The sequence below is a fragment of the Podarcis muralis genome, chromosome 7 (genome assembly GCF_964188315.1).
Source record: "Podarcis muralis chromosome 7, rPodMur119.hap1.1, whole genome shotgun sequence".
Taxonomy (NCBI): Eukaryota; Metazoa; Chordata; class Lepidosauria; order Squamata; family Lacertidae; genus Podarcis; species Podarcis muralis.
Window position 1 is genome coordinate 41249987 of NC_135661.1, and position 17120 is coordinate 41267106.

The following is a 17120-nucleotide window of genomic DNA, read 5'->3' on the forward strand; positions in this document are numbered from 1 at the left end:
TCCAGCAGCACCTGTTCCCTTTCCTGGTAGAAATATGTATGTTCTGCATATAAGCCCTCCATGAACTCCTGACATTAGCCAGAGCAAGAAAGGAAAGCCCAGTTTAAGAAAAACAGCAAGTGAAAAGGCAGCAGGAAAAGGAACCCAAACATCTTATCTGCTTCAGGGGCATCAGGAGATACAGAAAATTCCTGAATGAAGAGGACCAGGCAGTGACTTTCACCACTGGGTCTATTACAGAACACAAAAGCAGCTCACTCCATTCTACAACAGACTTGCAAGTAAACTCCCAGTCAACAAACTCTTTTTTCATAGCCCAAATTAAGCTTCTTGATTTCCTATGTTGATTAAAACTTGCTACAAGCCAGTAGAAAGGTGGCTTTTTACATGTCTGTGCTATAGTACTGTTACAAGTTTGAGCGGGGCAAGGTTCCCCTAAAAGCTCTGGATTCAGTAAAGGAGTTAGAATTTAAGAAACCTCATAATTCCTAGCTTTAGTATGTGTTGGAGTTTAATCAATGGGTTTAGCAGTACAAAAATACAGGATGGACTTGTTTTCCTGAGTAAGGAATCGCCTGGGAATTGGCCATTATGAAACAAATACTGAGCCATTAACCCATCAAGAAAGCCATCAGCAAGGCAGAAGACTCTCTGCCGGACACAGAGTTGGGAGACTTCACCTTGAGCTCTGGGTAATTAGCAAAAGACAATCCCAGAATTGGGAGGAGAAAGTTTCCAGAATTGCTGTGAGCAATGAGGTAAGCAAAAAGGAAAAAGTGTCTATTTTGCAAGCTGGAGGTCAGACATGATGTATGGAGTCCCTTGGAATCTGAGGCTGCAGCAATAATGGGAACAGGACCCTCTTGGGATGCACTCTCTCCATGTGGACACCGGTTGCAAATATGTGAAAATAAACCATATAGCATAAAGACACCACAGACTCTGCTGTCTCACTGTCCCCAAAGGAAACACAGACTGTGGTAAGTAAACCAGCAACCCCTGGAATCTCACACCACTCATGGAGATTGGGGTGGGGTGTAACAGTCTTGAATTCAAGGGCATGATTTGAACATAATGCTAAGCTGAAGCCAAGAACAAACCATGATTTAACCATGAGTTGCCCCACAGATGACCAAACAAATCATAACCTATGCCATAGGAATATACAAAGCAGCCTTACACAGAGTCAAAACATTCTAGCTCAGTATTGCCTACACTGCTTGGCAGCAGCTGCCTGGAATTTTTCCCAATCCTACTTGAAGATGGCCCAGGGACCCTAGGCACTGATGTTTTCTATGGACTCCAACAATGTATGGTGTTCCCCCTCAATACGATGAAGATTATTTAATATCTGTCTAATTAAATGTACAACCCCAATTCTGGCATTTGAAGCCACCAGCATTTTAAACATTTATTCTCATCAAGCTTTAAATTTTAAAAGGATCACAAAACTTCCAAAGGCAGCACTCTAAAGAAAGTACAACTTGAAGCAGAACCTCTTAAGGTACATTAAATTATGATTTATTTAGCCCAACACTTACATGCCCTGTTCCCCATGTGATAGAGGAATCACTTTGTAACAGAGCATATATAAAAACTTAAGTGTGCTGTTTTGCTCTACACAGTCCTTGAGGACGACTGAAAAGTGACTGCAGGAAAAAATAGATGCACCTGGATGCAGGAGGATGGTTCTGTGTGCCCAACTATAGGAGCCCCAAACGGAAGAGACAGCACTGTCATCAAACTGCAGCAGAACAGGGAGGGAATAGAGAGCCGTCACCAGCTCTGCTTCAAAGCCAGGATCCTCCCTCCATCAACTGTAATATGGCAGCAGCCATTTCACCAGGCAATAACAGAGGATGGCTGAGAGATCTGAGAGATCAGTAGGTTTTGGCTCCTCCTTTTCTTGACCTTCTCCACCCCAGCTGGGTATTATAAGAATTTGTAAAAAAGAACTGGTACCTGAGTTGGTCTATTTTTCCTCCCTCCCAATTTATTTTCCTTCTGTGTTGTGTTCTTTTTATATTGTAAACTTCACATCTGGAACTGTTTTATTTTTAGTAATCTGCAAACTGCTCTGGTAGGCTTTGGGGACTGAAGAGTGGGATAAAAATTCTTTAATTAAATAAGAGGGAAACTGATAAAGCCCATAGGTCCAAGGAGAAGGAAATTAGAATGTTGCTTCCTTTTCTGACGTTCCTTTAACACAATTAAAGTAAGGATGGAAATTCAGCAGCACGTTTTCTTTCCGCAGCATGGAGATGAAATGCTAAGTTTGCCTGCTGGATTCCTGACTGTCAGAGGAAATTTGATAAAAGGCTGGAAAAATGTTGGCAATGTTAAAGAAAGATTTTGAAAGCTTGTTTTGCTTTCCAGCTGATCTTGCAATTTGCTTTTGTGGCTTAATTAGCTATCATTAAGGAATCAAGCTGGATTCACACTTAATACGATGTCAAAGTTAAAACAAACCAAGGTTCACAATCCAACAACAAACCATGGTTTCAGAATAAAAATAAATAAAAGATTGTCCAGTAGCACCTTAATATAGACCAACTAAGTTTCTGGTATAAGCTTTTGTGTGAATGCACACTTCTTCAGATACACGAAAGCTTATACCAGAACAAACTTAGTTGGTCTATAAGGTGCTACTGGACAATTTTTTATTTTTTTATTTCGAGTCAGACCAACACAGCTACCAACCTGAATCTAGAATCATGGCTTCAGAACACAGTTTGTTGGCAGTAAGCAAACTATAGTTAGGCTGCTATACAGGATTCAGACCATCAAACAAGCTATGGTCTCAAATCTACCATTCTTGGGCAAGGTGATTGAGCATGTGGTCACTGAACAGCTCCAGGCACACCTGGAGGATATGGACCATTTGGATCCCTTCCAACTGGGATTCAGGCCTCATCATGGGACTGAAACTGCCCTGGTCGTGCTGGTTGATGATCTCTGGCAGGCTAGGGACAGAGGTGAAAGCTGTTTCCTAGTTCTGCTGGATCTCTCAGCAGCTTTTGATACCACTGACTATGGTATCATTATGGACCGTCTAGGGGAGTTGGGAGCTGGGGGCACTGTTACGCAGTGGTTCCGCTCCTTCCTCCTAGGCCATGTTGTTGGGGAATGAGTGTTCAGACCCTCTCACTTGTGGAGTGCCTCAGGGCTCTGTCCTCTACTCCATGCTTTTCAACATCTGTATGAAGCTGTTGGGAGAGATTATCTGAGGGTCTGAGCTGGGTGTTCACCAGTATGAAGATGATACCCAGTTCTACCTCTTGTTTAAATCAGAAACAGTGAAGGCAGTGAATGTCCTGTGTGAGTGTCTGGAGGCGGTTTGATGGCGGCTAATGGATTGAGGTTGAATCCTGACAAGACAGAAGTACTGTTTTGGGGGGACAGGGGGTGGGTGGGTATGGGGGACTCCCTAGTCCTGAATGGGTTAAGTGTACCACTGAAGGACCAGGTGTACAACCTGGGAGAAATTTTGAACTCACAGCTGTCCATGGAGGTGCATGTCAATTCTGCGTCCAGGGCAGCTGTCTACCAGCTCCATCTGGTATGCCAGCTGAGACCCTACCTGCCTGCCTGCAGACTGTCTCACTGGGCTGGTACATGCTCTTGTTATCTCCCGCTTGGACTACAGCAATGTGCTCTACGTGGGGCTACCTTTGAAGGTGACTTGAAAACTACAACTAATACAGAATAAGGCAGCTAGGCTGGTGACCATGTAACACCCGTCCTAAAGGATCTTCACTGGCTCCCAGTACATTTCTGAACACAATTCAAAGTGTTGGTGCTGACTTTTAAAGCTCTAAACAGTCTTGGTCCAGTACATCTGGAGTGTCTCCATTGCTCAGCCCAGACACTGAGGTTCTCCTGCAAGCGTCTTCTGGCAGTACCCTCACTATGAGAAGTGAAGTTACAGGGAACCAGGCAGAGGGCCTTCTCGGCAGTGGCACCCTCCCTGTGCAATGCCCTCCCATCAGATGTAAAGGAGATGAAGAACTACACAACTTTTAGATGATATCTGAAAGCAGCCCTGTATCAGGAAGTTTGTAATGTTTGACGTTTTACTATGTTTTTGTATGTGCTGTAAGCCACCCAGAGTGGCTGGGGAAACCCAGCCAGATGGGCGGGGTATGAGTAATAATAATAATAATAATAATAACCAAGCCAGTGTTTCTCAAACTAGGCAGGCCAATCCCATTTGCAGACTGAGGCTGAGAATCAGCTACCTGCCCAAAGCCAGGTGGCAAGCACATGTAACTCAAATTTAAGTTTATGGGGCAACACTGACTCAAATGTAAAAACAAAAAACACGTAAGGGTTTCTCTACACTAATGGTAACACAGGAAGCTGCCCTATACCAAATCAGGCCATTGGCCCATCTTGTTCAGTATTGCCTACACCAGTGTTTCCCAACCTTGTGCCTCCAGCTGTTTTTGGCCTACAATTCCCATCATCCCTTGTCACTGGTCTTGCTAGTCAGGGATGATGGGAGTTGTAGGCCAAAAACATCTGGAGGCACAAGGTTGGGAAACACTGGCCTACACAGATTGGCAGCAGGTCTCCAGGATTTCAGATTGGTGACATTCCCAGCCCTACCTGGAGGTATCAGAGATTTAACCTGGCACCGTTTACATGCAAAACAGATGCTCTGCCACTGAGCTATAGTCCCGTTGTGCATTTTGCTGCAGTTATAAGAGGGGCTGTTTCCAGAGGATTCCTATGCAGCACACATCAATCACATTTGTTTCTCTGTCTCAGCCTCCTGAAGGCAGGCAGTGTGTGCTGATCCTGTGACTCCTTCAGCAGCTGCCCCAGCAAATTGAAAGAGAAATGCTTGCAAATGCTAGAAGCCTGCCAAGCATAAAGGAACAGCAAAGTACATTCCTAGGCCACACCAGATAGAAGAGAACTCTTCGTATAAAGCACCTACAGCAAGCAAGACGACTACTGTGAGCAGAACATAGGAAGCTCCCTTTCCCCAGGTCATATTTTCTGCCCAACTGACCCAGTGTTACCTGCTCTGACTGACAGTGACTCTCCAGGATCTCACGCAGAGGAAGGTAACTCTAGTCACCTGTTATCTGCCCTTTTTACTGGCAACTGACTCTAGTAGCTTTGGCATGCAGCATATTGTGGTCCCTCCCCAAGAAGTCCTACCTCTAGGGTGGAGAACCAACAGGTGTTTGTTGACTCCACTCCCAGCAATACCAGCTGGCATGGACATCGGTTGGGGATTACTAGAGTTGTAGTATGATAATGACTGGTGACACACACATTCCCTATCTGGGCTGTATACAACATGGGACTCATGTATCTTCAAGCAGGCATAGGAAAACATTTTGACCCAGTGGAGCAGAGCTTTATCTCCTCCAACCCCCACAGGCCAACTTTGACAAGTGGCCACCCCCCTGTTAGTCATCTGATGTCATGATAACTCTTTGCAGGGGTCATGATTACCCTCTACAGAGAACAAACTGGAGAAACAGCACCAAGCAAGACTGAACTCTCCGCTCATCAGCAAGGGAACTGACATTTGCAGCCAAACTGAGCAGGGTTTAACACACACACACACACACACACACATTCATCAGCTGATAAGTGGGGGTTAAACCCTGCTGCTTTGGCTGTGCATGCCAGCTCCCTGTGGGAAACTGACAGGTGCAGCCAACAGAGAACTGAGCCCCACCAACCCTAGCCCATCAGCTGACATCACTCACACATCAAAGTTGCGTCAGCTGATTGGCACATGGGCAGGGTTTCAGGGTAAATGGACTTAAGGGCCAAATTAGACCCCCTGATGACTGTCTCGCCTCATAGCAGCTCCCATGCTGGCTCTGCTTGTTTGCCCAGAAATGTAAGGCTAACAAGCATTTTAATAGGTAATTTTCATATATGTGCGTGAGTGCACGTGTGTGTGTGTGTGTGTGTGTGTGTGTGAAAGTGTATGTTGTATGTATAGTTGGATTTTTTGAGGTCAACTTGTTTTAACTTCTGACTTTTATTGAATATTTGAATGCATACTTAAGATTATGTGTAAATAGTTTTGGCAATTAAGTGATATACAAATTTTACAAATAAAATTATCTACCCCTGCTCCTCCTACTCTAAAAAGCGAGAACTGCCACAACCAGGATTAGAATCTTCACATCCATTGCTTCAAGGCTGCAAAGCAAACTTCCCCACAAGATATATATGGATTTCCTCACCCTGCCCAATGTAATCTTTTAAGCATTGAGGAGGGTGTTGCAAGGCACAGGTTTTCCACTTGGCTCTTTGTTTTGCTGGCTAGTTTGTCAGTTTCCCTGTTGGATAGCAGCTTTACTTTCATATTTTAATTGCACTGTATGAGGAAGTACTTTATGTCCTTTGGAGCAGAAATAGTAAGACACAGTAGTCTCTCCAAAACACCATCTCCTTTGGGGAAGCCTGACCCACAAGCAACCCCAGCTGGTCAGTCTCTGAAATAAAATCCAGCAAGGTGCTCAGTCAAAGCAACCCTAGCAATGGCAAAACAAGAAACAGATCAATAGTTTAGATAAAAAGCTCTTTTTGCCTGAACACCACTAAGCATTCGAACACTTACAAAACACACCAGATAGATACAGAGTACGTACAGATACATTCCCATTTCACAGATATCTGTACTGTATTGAGTTTGAGGCAATGATGCATCTGACAGCAACTGTTTGAGCCAGAGCGCTGGCATGGAACATTCCAATTACTTGGGGAACAAAGCAACAAAAGGTTCACAGTCCAACTTCTGGGATAGAAGAGATAGCTGTCTGTTTGACTGGGATTAAAGCCCCATGCAGTACTTAGGGAAGGAGGAGCTGCGTGGGGGCTGGCTCAGGCCTAGATGGCTGACTGGGAGGAGGTCCTAGAAGCAGAGATGACTGGTGATCACAAGGACTGGTAAAGCAGAATGCAAGGGAGATCAAAAGTTAGCCGAACCAGAGCCCAGGACAGCCAGAGGCAACTAATTCCAGTTTTGTCCCCAACCTCCTCCCTGCTGACTTCTACAAGGGCAGCATTGGGACTAAAGAGGAGTAAGCCAATGCCACCCCCTGGACTGGATGCAAGTAAGAGGCAGGCAGGTGGGGGCTGGCTGAGCACAGGCTGAGGTTGGTGGGGCAGCAGCCTCCGCTGCCTAAGGGACAGAGAACCTAAGAGACAGAGGGCTCACTTGGGAAGATAAAAGGGAACAACAAACACATTATGAATCACTGAGAGAAACAGAGGGATTTACACAGTAGTTTTAGGAACAGTGGGATTAGGGAACCAAAGGTATGCATGGTGTGGAGAAAGTGGTTAGATGAAAGTTGTCTCCCTCCCTCATAACACTAGAACTCATGGACATCCAATGAAACTGAATGTTAGAAAATTTAGGACAGACAAAAGAAAGCACTTCTTCACTCAGGGCATAGTTAAACTCTGGGATTTGATTTCCCCAAGGTGTAGTGTATGGCTTTAAAAGAGGATTGGACAAATATATGGAGCAGAAGGTTATCAGTGGCTACTAGTCTCAATGGTTATGTTCCTATCCCCACTATTGGAGGCAGTATGCCTCTGAATGGCATTTGCTGAGAATCACAAATGTGGAAAGGGCTGCAGCACACTCGGGTCCTGCTTTTGGGTTTCCAATGGGCATCTGGTTGGCCACTGTGAGAAGATGCTGGACCCGAGGTACCACTGTACTGAACTTCACATGTACTGATTTGAAGCAACCACAGGCTTTGTTTAAGTCTGGAGCTGCAAAGTTCCCCAGAGCTGATTTGAACAACCATGCTAAACACCAATGCTTGTTCAAAAGAGGACTGCTAGCCCCACCGGCTCAAGGCAAAATGAGGTACCTCGGGTTAAGTACTTAATTTGTTCCGGAGGTCTGTACTTTACCTGAAACTGTTCTTAACGTGAAGCACCACTTTAGCTAATGGGGCCTCCTGCTGCCGCCGTGCCGCCAGAGCACGATTTCTGTTCTCATCCTGAAGCAAAGTTCTTAACCTGAAGCACTATTTCTGGGTTAGTGGAGTCTGTAACCTGAAGCGTATGTAACCTGAAGCGTATGTAGCCCAAGGTACCACTGTACTACAGCAGCCTCTGTACAGTGGGGCTGACTCAAATGGTGAGCCCAGGTTTAGGAAGGCAGCTCAAATATTAGATCACATTTTATTACAGTCCTGCAATGTCATTCGTTAAGGCCTGTCGTGAGTTTATTATCAGCAGCTGTCCTCTCTAGCCAAGGGGATGGAAGCTCAGATGAAAAGCAAACAGCCCTCTGGAAGGCTTCTTAAGTCATAGGAGCATGAAAATCTCTCCCCCCCTTACACAGCTGACTTTCAGATTAAAAAGACACATTCCCACAGGGAGGGAAAGAAGCCAGTCAGCTTGGAAACACCTCCTTCAAGGATCCTGGGGCTTCCGTTTTTTCCATTTGCTGGCAGACTGGGAGTTCCTATCTTAGGGAGCATGCTTATTTGGGCTCTCTCAAAAGCTTGGCTCTGAGGCCAAGAAATATGTCACCATTGATAGTCCAATCCTTTAAGGGTCCACAAGCAAGCACTAAATAGCTTTGAGGCCACTTCATCGTCTGCCTGCATGACTTGGAAATCAACACTCTACAAGTGGTTTAAGCTGAACAACTGCGATTGTTGCTAAAGCAATGCTGATGCCATATTTCAGAAATCTGGTTACAGAAACACTCTTGAAATCAGCTTCACCCATTATCAAGTTTCCTCCCCCCATAAATTCTGCTATCACTTTCTTTAGTTTAGGATTAACATGTTAGTGCAAACTATCTCTCCCATGAGGAGATAATATATTTCATTGCATTTATATCCTGCATTTCTCTCATGATGGCACTCAGGGTGACAGACATAAAGTTCCCAAGCAGTCTCCCGCTTGGACCTAGATCTCATTAGCTTCATCAAGGTTGCTGAATCACACACCTTCAGACTCTGCCCTGGGAGCTAGATAGGAGAGTCTGATATGTGGGGGTCACTCTCACACATCTTACCAGGTAGTCAACACAAGACTTCCTCCATGGCAATTTTTCCTAAACATACCCAAATAGGAGGTGTGATTTATCCATGTGTTCTCTTCCCTGTCCCCCTTGCAATGTGCAAAACCACAGAAATGACAGAGGCTATTCCTGCAGGAAGTCATTGTCACATGCTGTTCTAATTGTATGCAATGGGGAGAGGTTGCATCATAGTCAGAGATGACCACACACTCATGAGGATTTTGAATGCCAAGAGATAAGAATATGAATGAATACTGTACCTCCAATCAGAAAAGCAAATTTCTATGGTGTCTTTAAGGCAAGGAAGGAAACTTGCTATTGCATAGAAATGACAGATCTTTGCCACTCTGGAACATACTGAGCAACTACTACCTAAGAGCGCATCAAAAAATTTTTCTCTCTCCCATATTCAATGAGAAGTGCATTTGCATGTCAACCCTGGTCTTCTGCATACTCCTGTATGAAGGCAAGTTTCACTTTTTGGCTTTAAAAGGACTGCAAATTGCTCACCCCACACACAAAACCCTACCACATAATTTGCCACATTTCCAAAACATGCAGCTGATATGGCAGACATTTAGCGAGCGAAGCCTTTCCTAGCATGCAGACAAAACAGAAAAACTTCATTTGTTGGATCTGTACATGTTAGGCTGGTGTTAAAGAGGCACAGGGGCAGGCCAGTAAGAATAAGAATGGTCTCTTCCCACAGCCCTGGACCCTGTGATCATCATCCAAGGTCCTTAGTGTGCCTCCTCCACAAGAGGTCAGGAGGGTGGCAACATGAGAATGGGCCTTTTCTGTGGTGGCTCCCTGCTTGTGGAATGCTCTCCCTTGGGAGGGTTGCCTGGCACCTTTGTTGCATATCTTTAGGCACCAGGCAAAAACATTCCTCTTTTCTCAGGCCTTTATCTAATTAAACAATCTATTATCTATTATTGTTTTTGTTACTATGTCATGCATTTTCTTGTTTTTATATGGTAAACCACCCTGTGATCCTTGGATTAAGGACGGTATAGAAATATATCTACTGGCATTCCTGGTTGCTCACAGGTTTATTTGGAAGCCTGATTCCCATTACTTTCCCACCTTCCACACTGAACTGACTGGCAGGGATTAGACCCCCCCCCCTTACCCATAATGCTTTCGAATCTGCTGCAAGACGAGGATCGGGACATCTGCACACTGTGGAGCTGAACTGCACACCTGGAAGACTAAGCAACTAGTGAAATGTAAATAGCTAGTATATAAAATAAAAAGCACTAAAAGCACTATAATCAGCTTTCTAACAGCCACTCAGCCACCTCAGGACCTGCCTTCAGGCTATTTGGCAAGTATGATTTACAAATGTTTTCTTGTTAAGCCACAAATTCCTAGCGTAAGTGACAAATTGGACAAGAACATTTAAATGCTGAGCAAAACAGCCATGGAGGAGAGGGGACGGCTTTTAGCCCACATTTGGTGGACTACTAACTTCTGTAGATTCACTCTTTTAAGGCACCTAAACCATAAGTGTGCATGGGAGTGCCCTCCAGAAAGTCCTGTGCACTACTAATTAGTTTATTGTGACATGGAACTCTGCATTGCGCTGCCACAGCCTACCATGGCTCTGCTTCTGGGATTCTTTCCAGCCGTTGTACCTGTATTCTGAAGATACATGAATTAGCACGGGGGGGGGGGGGACCACCTGATATGCCCATTAACAGAAAAACACCTCAGGAAAAAAGCACTTTGCATCATAGTTGGGAAACTGTGGAGTTCTCTTACGGCTCTAAAAAGCTAATGTTGAAGCTAATCCCTAATAGGATTTTGTAGCAGGAGTAGAATGGCACCAGCATTAGAATTCTTGTTAGCTTCTGGTCTTGAGTGAGTCACCTAAGAGAAAGCCTTCCAGCAGCCAGTGCTTGCTTAAAAAAAAGGAGATACATGCTTACAGTTCTCCCACACACCTTGACAGAGATCCATGGTGGGGGTTTTTAGAGTCATGAGGTCAATGACTCTGGAGCGGCTGGTTTGCTAGAAAGCAACAGTTTGGCACCTGTCTCCAGCCAAAGCTCGCAGAAGAGCAACAGCAGATAATTCCAGTTCCACTGGAAGGTCAACCAGGCAGCTTACCTTTTGGAGAGAAGCTGGTGCCATTGCAGGTGCAGCAAAGAGATCTCTGGACACTGTGTTTTTGCCAGCCAGCACCAGTACGGAACACTCAGCGCATGCTCCGATGGTCAGCTGCTTACCGTCATCCACCAGCAAGCTGCTAGGCACCCGTAAAGAGCACAGGAACACTGGCAGCCTGGCAACTTGCACCGCTTTTAATCCAAGGCATCGTTTCTTCTCTTGCCTGCAGAAGAAGCAGACAAAAGTCTCCACTTTGTACTGCCTGGACCAGGCGCTGCTTGGATGGGGGGAATGGTTGCTTTCATGCTGCATCCACTGCCCCAAGAGATCATGGTAACAGAGCACACATGTGGCCACTATTCCAGTTGAATCGACAGGCCTAGCCCGAGGAGCTGGTGGGTAAACTGTGAGGAATGGAAAGAATGGCTCCTTCTCGCCAAAGCGGCCTGGAGGGTTGACACTGATGTGAAACTCCTTCCCTGCTCCCAGTTCAGCTCCACAGATGTAGCAAATGGACACCAAGCCCACTTTGGCCAAACCAGGATGCCGGGCAATGCTGTTGGACTCCCCAGCTGAAAAGACCTGGTGATACCTGCCCAGGAAGCTCTGCACCGAAGTGATGAACTCCTCATTGTGGCAAGCCCGGTACATGGCCCATAGGTCCTGCAGCACACCATAACATTTCCGACAGCTATGGACCTCCCAGTGCTTGTTGAGACCTTTGGCATTTGGAGGGCAAGGAAGGAGGCTGAGGAAGGGGAAGTGCATGGTTGTTTTGGCATTGCCGTTGGTGATCTTGGCAGAGACTGACCGGCCATCCTTGGTGCAATCCTCCCCACAGAGGTAACATGCTTCCTGGAGAAGCTGCAGGGGTCCTGGCAGTACCTCCTCTCTTGGAAGAGTCTCCCTCTTAGCCTTGGGGGCTACAGCGTTCAGAGGTACTACATAGAGCCGCTGCAGGACAGGCACGTTGGCCAACTCAAAGCTTTGCCACTGCTGCATGAGGGAAGCGAAGCAGCAAGAACACACTAAGGTGCTACCAGCGGTGCTGATGGGTAAAGCCCCCGGAGGAGGGCTGTGCAACCACAGGAAAGGGAAGAAAGGCGCCTTAGAGGCTTTCTCCTGCTTTTGCACGTGAATCCTGTGCTGGGAAGTAGACGTCAAGAGGGAGCCGCAAACGTAGCAAACGACTTCTCCTACCGATGGCGGCTCTGCCCCCCAGAGAGGTCTGGGCGCTAGGAGGGCGCTGCCATTCTCTTTTTGCTCCTCGTCGCTGGTGATATTGATCTCGCTCTCCTCGGAGGAGCAGTAACTGGAAAGCTCTCGGCCACTTTCCCCCGGGGGTCGCTTGCCCACCAACCCGTCGCCTCTTCCTGCTGTATTGAAGGCCCCCGGTGCGCTCCCGCCGCTGCCCCCTGGCGCGCCGTGAGCAGCTCTCCAAATCGGCGCCTCGGCTCCCCAGAGTCTTGCCCGCCGCTGCCTTTTCCTCCGAGGCTTCTCTGCCGGTGGCAGCCCGTTCCCCGGGCGCAAGGGGGCTGCCGCCATCGCCGCCTCCTCTGGGGGTGGCGGCGGCGGCGGCTGGTTCCACTCGCGGTAACTGGCGCGGCTCCCCATGTGCGCGCTTGGCACCGCGCGCTCTTTGACGCGCCAGTAACCCGGACTGCCTTTGGCGCCGCTGTTCCGGCTGGGGGAACGCAGGTCAGGCTCCGAGAGGTTACCGGCGTCAGAGAGAGAGGAAAGCTCAGAGTCTTCGCCGCCGGCGCCGCAAGCTTCTTCCTCGTCGTCGTCGGCAGGCAGGCTCCGGCCGCTGCTGCTACTAGGACGCCGCTCGTCGTCGGCGCCCAGCACGTAGGAGAGGTTCCACTCTTGGGGGCCCCTGCGCAGCCCGCCGGGCCCCCCCGCCGGCCCGTCGCACTGGTAGGGCCGCTTCAGCCAATACATGCGCTTTTCCACCGGCGTGCGCGTTCTCTCGAAGGAGTCCCACTGCTCCCCCAGAAAGCAGCGGCAGACGGCGCACACCACAGCGCAGCCCTCCGGAGTCACCTCCTGCGCCCCGGGCGCCGGCTCCTGGTGCTGCAGGAAAGGGAAAAAAGGCTGGTTGTCGCGGGGGTACTTCACTTGCAGCTTCAGCTCCTTGCCCCGGCTGATCCCGCCGCCGCAGATGAAGCAGCAGAGCGCCGCGTCGGAGGAGGCGGAGGCAGCCGCCGCCAACGCCGCCGGGGACTCGGCACGACAGCAGCTGCCACTCGCCGCTGCTCCTGCACGCTCGTCCCCGGACGCGATCGCGGCCATCAAGCGCTGCTTGCGCGAGATCGGCGCCTCCTTCTCCGGATAATCGCTCATTTTGCCCTCGGGTAGTCCCCGCCCGGGCGGGAGCGGCGGCTGCGGGAGGCTCCCCAGGGCTGATCGCTCATCCTGCAGGCGCCGGGTGGCCGGACACGCTCTGGGAGGGAGACGGACTGCCGGAGTTGGCTGCGATTAGTTGGTTCCCATCTGCAGACTTGCTGCTGCTGCTGCCGCCGCCGCCGCCACTTTAGGAATGGGTGGGAAGGGACTGGGATCCGGGCTGCTGCTGGCGGAGGGGGGTTGTTTTTTGGCGTGGGGCGCTCCTGCGGGCAAAGGCTGGAGACGGTTGCCAGCCGCGTCCCGCTCCAGAGCTAACTTCGGCCGGGTGGAGGAGCAGCAGCCGCCTCTTGTGCAAAGTTTGGCTGCGAACTCGGCAGCGCCATCTCCCTCCCTCCCTGGAGGTGGGTCTCCTCCGCGCCACCAGCAGCGGCGGCTTCCACAATAAACCAACCCCCTCGCCTGTCTCTCCCCCACCCCGCGCGCCAAAATCTGCATTGGGAGGAGGAGGGAGGGAGGGCTTCTTCTCCCTCCTTGCTCAGGCTCGCGGCCAACGATCACACAAGGAAAGCCCCGCTTCGGAGGAACTTCGCGGCCGTCGCCTGCCCTGAGTCACAAGACCTTTCTGAAGCCGAAAGAATATAAAGAGGTTCGTGCGGCTGTAGAAAGATTCTTGTTTGCATTTGGACCTGCAACATTCAAGTTCCAGTTCTTACTAAAGACTTGGAGTGGTTTGTTGGACTGTACAGCTGCTTCAGCCTCTGCTTTTCTCATCTGTCAAACGGGAGCAAAGACTAGTTACCTATTAAGTTCTTTCTATTACACATTAATAATATTTGTGCTCATAATGCTATCATCCCACTTTTAATAACATTTCAGCCTGCAAAATTTTTGGGGTGGTGGCACAGCTTCATATCCAATCAGTGCATCACTTCCTGCTGAATTCCCCAAACTTTTTATACCACAAATGTTCTGGTTTTATAGCCCCCCAATAATGCTGTAACATTGGAGAAACATTGCTGAACAAAGAAGGTGTCCTCCAGATGCATTTGGACTACAACTCCTATCAGCTCCAGCTGGCATGGCCAGTGAGCAGGAATGATGGGAGCTGTAGTCCCATCTGGAGAGCTCTGCCCAACTGTTAGAGCATTTGCAAATTAAGGGCTTGTTTTTATTTCTACATATTCATTATTCTGTTTTAAAATGCAATGCAATGGAGGAACATCCAGCCAACACAGACAAAAATCCTGCCACCACCCCCAATCAGATGTTTGGGAACCAAATTTAATTCCCTGCCTCCTCTCTCAGCTGATCCACAAAACTCTGGCCTGTTGGAAAGGGCTTGATGGGCATCAACAAGAAATAGTGGTGGTGCAAAGGGAAACTACAGGCAAGATGCAGAACAGCCAGTCTCTCTAAATGGCTCTTGAGACTCTTGACAGGTCACAACCCCTCTCCCTAGGCCACACCCATCACCAGCCTTGCTCCAATGCCCTCATTTAGTGCTCTTGCATAACTGAAATATGTCCTCGAACTGTGATCATGCCTCTTCCTTGCCTTCCTGGAGCACAGAGAAGGGTGTGTGACTGTAGAAACCTCTGACTTTGGCATGGCTGGAATGCAGTCTGCTATACAAAGTAAGAGTCATATGCACTGCTCTACTTGCTTTTGCCTCTGGCCACACCCACCCCAGCATGTGGCCCCCAGAAGCTTGCCCAGGATGCAATTCAGCCCTTGGGTTAAAAAAAATAAGGCTTCCCATCCCAGTTGTAAAGCAAAAAAAAGCAGAGATCCAGGTTTCAGCAATGCCATCACAAACTGTGTCATGGTCATTGACCTCACTTCCACACTAGATGAGTCAACAGCACTTTGTCAAAGTCACTACGTCAAAGGGTGGCATGGCAATTGCACTTAAAGTCAGGGAAATTGCTGCAAACCATGTCTTACAATAGGACAAGCAACCTATTGAGTAGCTTAAATCTGGAAACCATGCCATATGGATTCTCTGTAAAAACTGAGTGAATGGCTGAGATCAGCTCCAGAAAAAAAAAAAAGGCTGATGTGGAAGCACCCCAGCAGCATTTGTCTCTGGAGTAGTTCTTCCTGTGCCAAATAAAAGAATATAGAGGGTGTCATTTTTTTAAAAAGCCACTAAGTACAATTCTGCTCAGAACAGGAGTAATTTCATTCAAGAGCCATCTGCACTATAACTTTCCAAGATGTCAAAAAGTTGCTAGTTTTGCCATCATTCTAGAGCTGTGTAGACTGAAAGGAAAAGGTTATAACAAAGTATAGTGGGGCCATGGGCAATTGCTTTAGGGTTTTAAAAGAAATAGTTTCATGAAGGACATGGTTTATCAGTGGCTACTGCCTCTATATACCAAGGTAGTCATGCTGGCCACACGACCTGGAAAAACTGTCTGCGGACAAACGCCGGCTCCCTCGACCTGTAAAGCGAGATGAGCACCGCAACCCCAGAGTGAGTCATCTGCAACTGGACTTAACTGTCAGGGGTCCTTTACCTTTTTTATATAACTATTACCAACTCTAGGGGCAGGTTCTTACCCTTATACCTTCCATGTGAGCTTTGAAGGGCAACTGGCTGGTTGCTATTAGACACAGAATGCAGAACTAGATGGGCCATGGCCTGACCCAGCAAAACAGTTTTACTCTCCTGTGTTTACACTTTGGAAAACTTTAACCAACTTTTACTTTCACATCTTTTTAAACTGATCACATTTCCTTCACAACTAGCTCTCTTCTGCCTTAGCAAAGACTCATTTTGGCACCAGTAAGGTGGCCTCTTATGCATTGCCTTGTGGCTTGTCCACATTTCTGCTTGCCCCATCACTTACTTCTCAGAAAACTCACTCTTTACCATTAAATTGGAGGAAATGTCAATTGAGTTTTCTGTGGATTGATGTCTGCTCTGATTCAGCGGTAAAGAAGGGGTTTTCCTAGGGAAAGCAGCAGGACAAACAGAAAACCAATTGGACCCATGCTTTTTAGGCATGGGACAAGCAAAGTGTGGACGAGCCCTAAAAGGAGGAGTTGCATCATTAAAAAAAGAGATTTGCATAAAATTTGCATGTCCTAATTTATAAGTATAGCTGCAAATTTAGAAACGATGACTACCATTTAAATAGGAATACAATAAGTCTCATCATTGTAGGGAAGACTGGGGCCAGGTGACCTGTGTGCCTTCTGTCCAGGGTTGATAGGCAGATTCAGGGCCCACCTGTTCTCCCTTCATAGGGTTCTTAATTTTTAAATCAGACTTGAACTTGACAGTCTTTCAAATAGAGGGCTGTATTCTGACAACCCTTGCAATAGGGAACTATCCTCTGTAAAATACAAAACATGGTCACCCTACACACCAGAATGCTCTTTGCACTACTTGTACCAATGCTCAAGAAGAAGAAAAAGAGTTTGGATTTGATATCCCGCCTTTCACTCCCCTTCAGGAGTCTCAAAGCGGCTAACATTCTCCTTTCCCTTCCTCCCCCACAACAAACACTCTGTGAGGTGAGTGGGGCTGAGAGACTTCAAAGAAGTGTGACTGGCCCAAGGTCACCCAGCAGCTGCATGTGGAGGAGCAGAGACGCGAACCCGGTTCCCCAGATTACGAGACTAC

The 17120-nt window shown here is 47.8% G+C and overlaps 1 protein-coding gene across 2 annotated transcripts in view; it reads right to left on the reverse strand.

Annotated features, from left to right (window-relative positions):
* The window catches only part of GSE1 (Gse1 coiled-coil protein), a 374856-nt gene extending 360560 nt beyond the window's left edge, over positions 1-14296 (reverse strand). For both annotated transcript variants that reach the window (XM_028740044.2, XM_028740043.2), the window contains exon 1: positions 11144-14296. In XM_028740044.2, coding sequence (XP_028595877.2) covers positions 11144-13486 — 2343 coding nt within the window. In that variant the 5' untranslated portion in view covers positions 13487-14296. The remainder of the gene's footprint in view (positions 1-11143) is intronic.
* Between the last annotated feature and the right edge of the window lie 2824 nt (positions 14297-17120).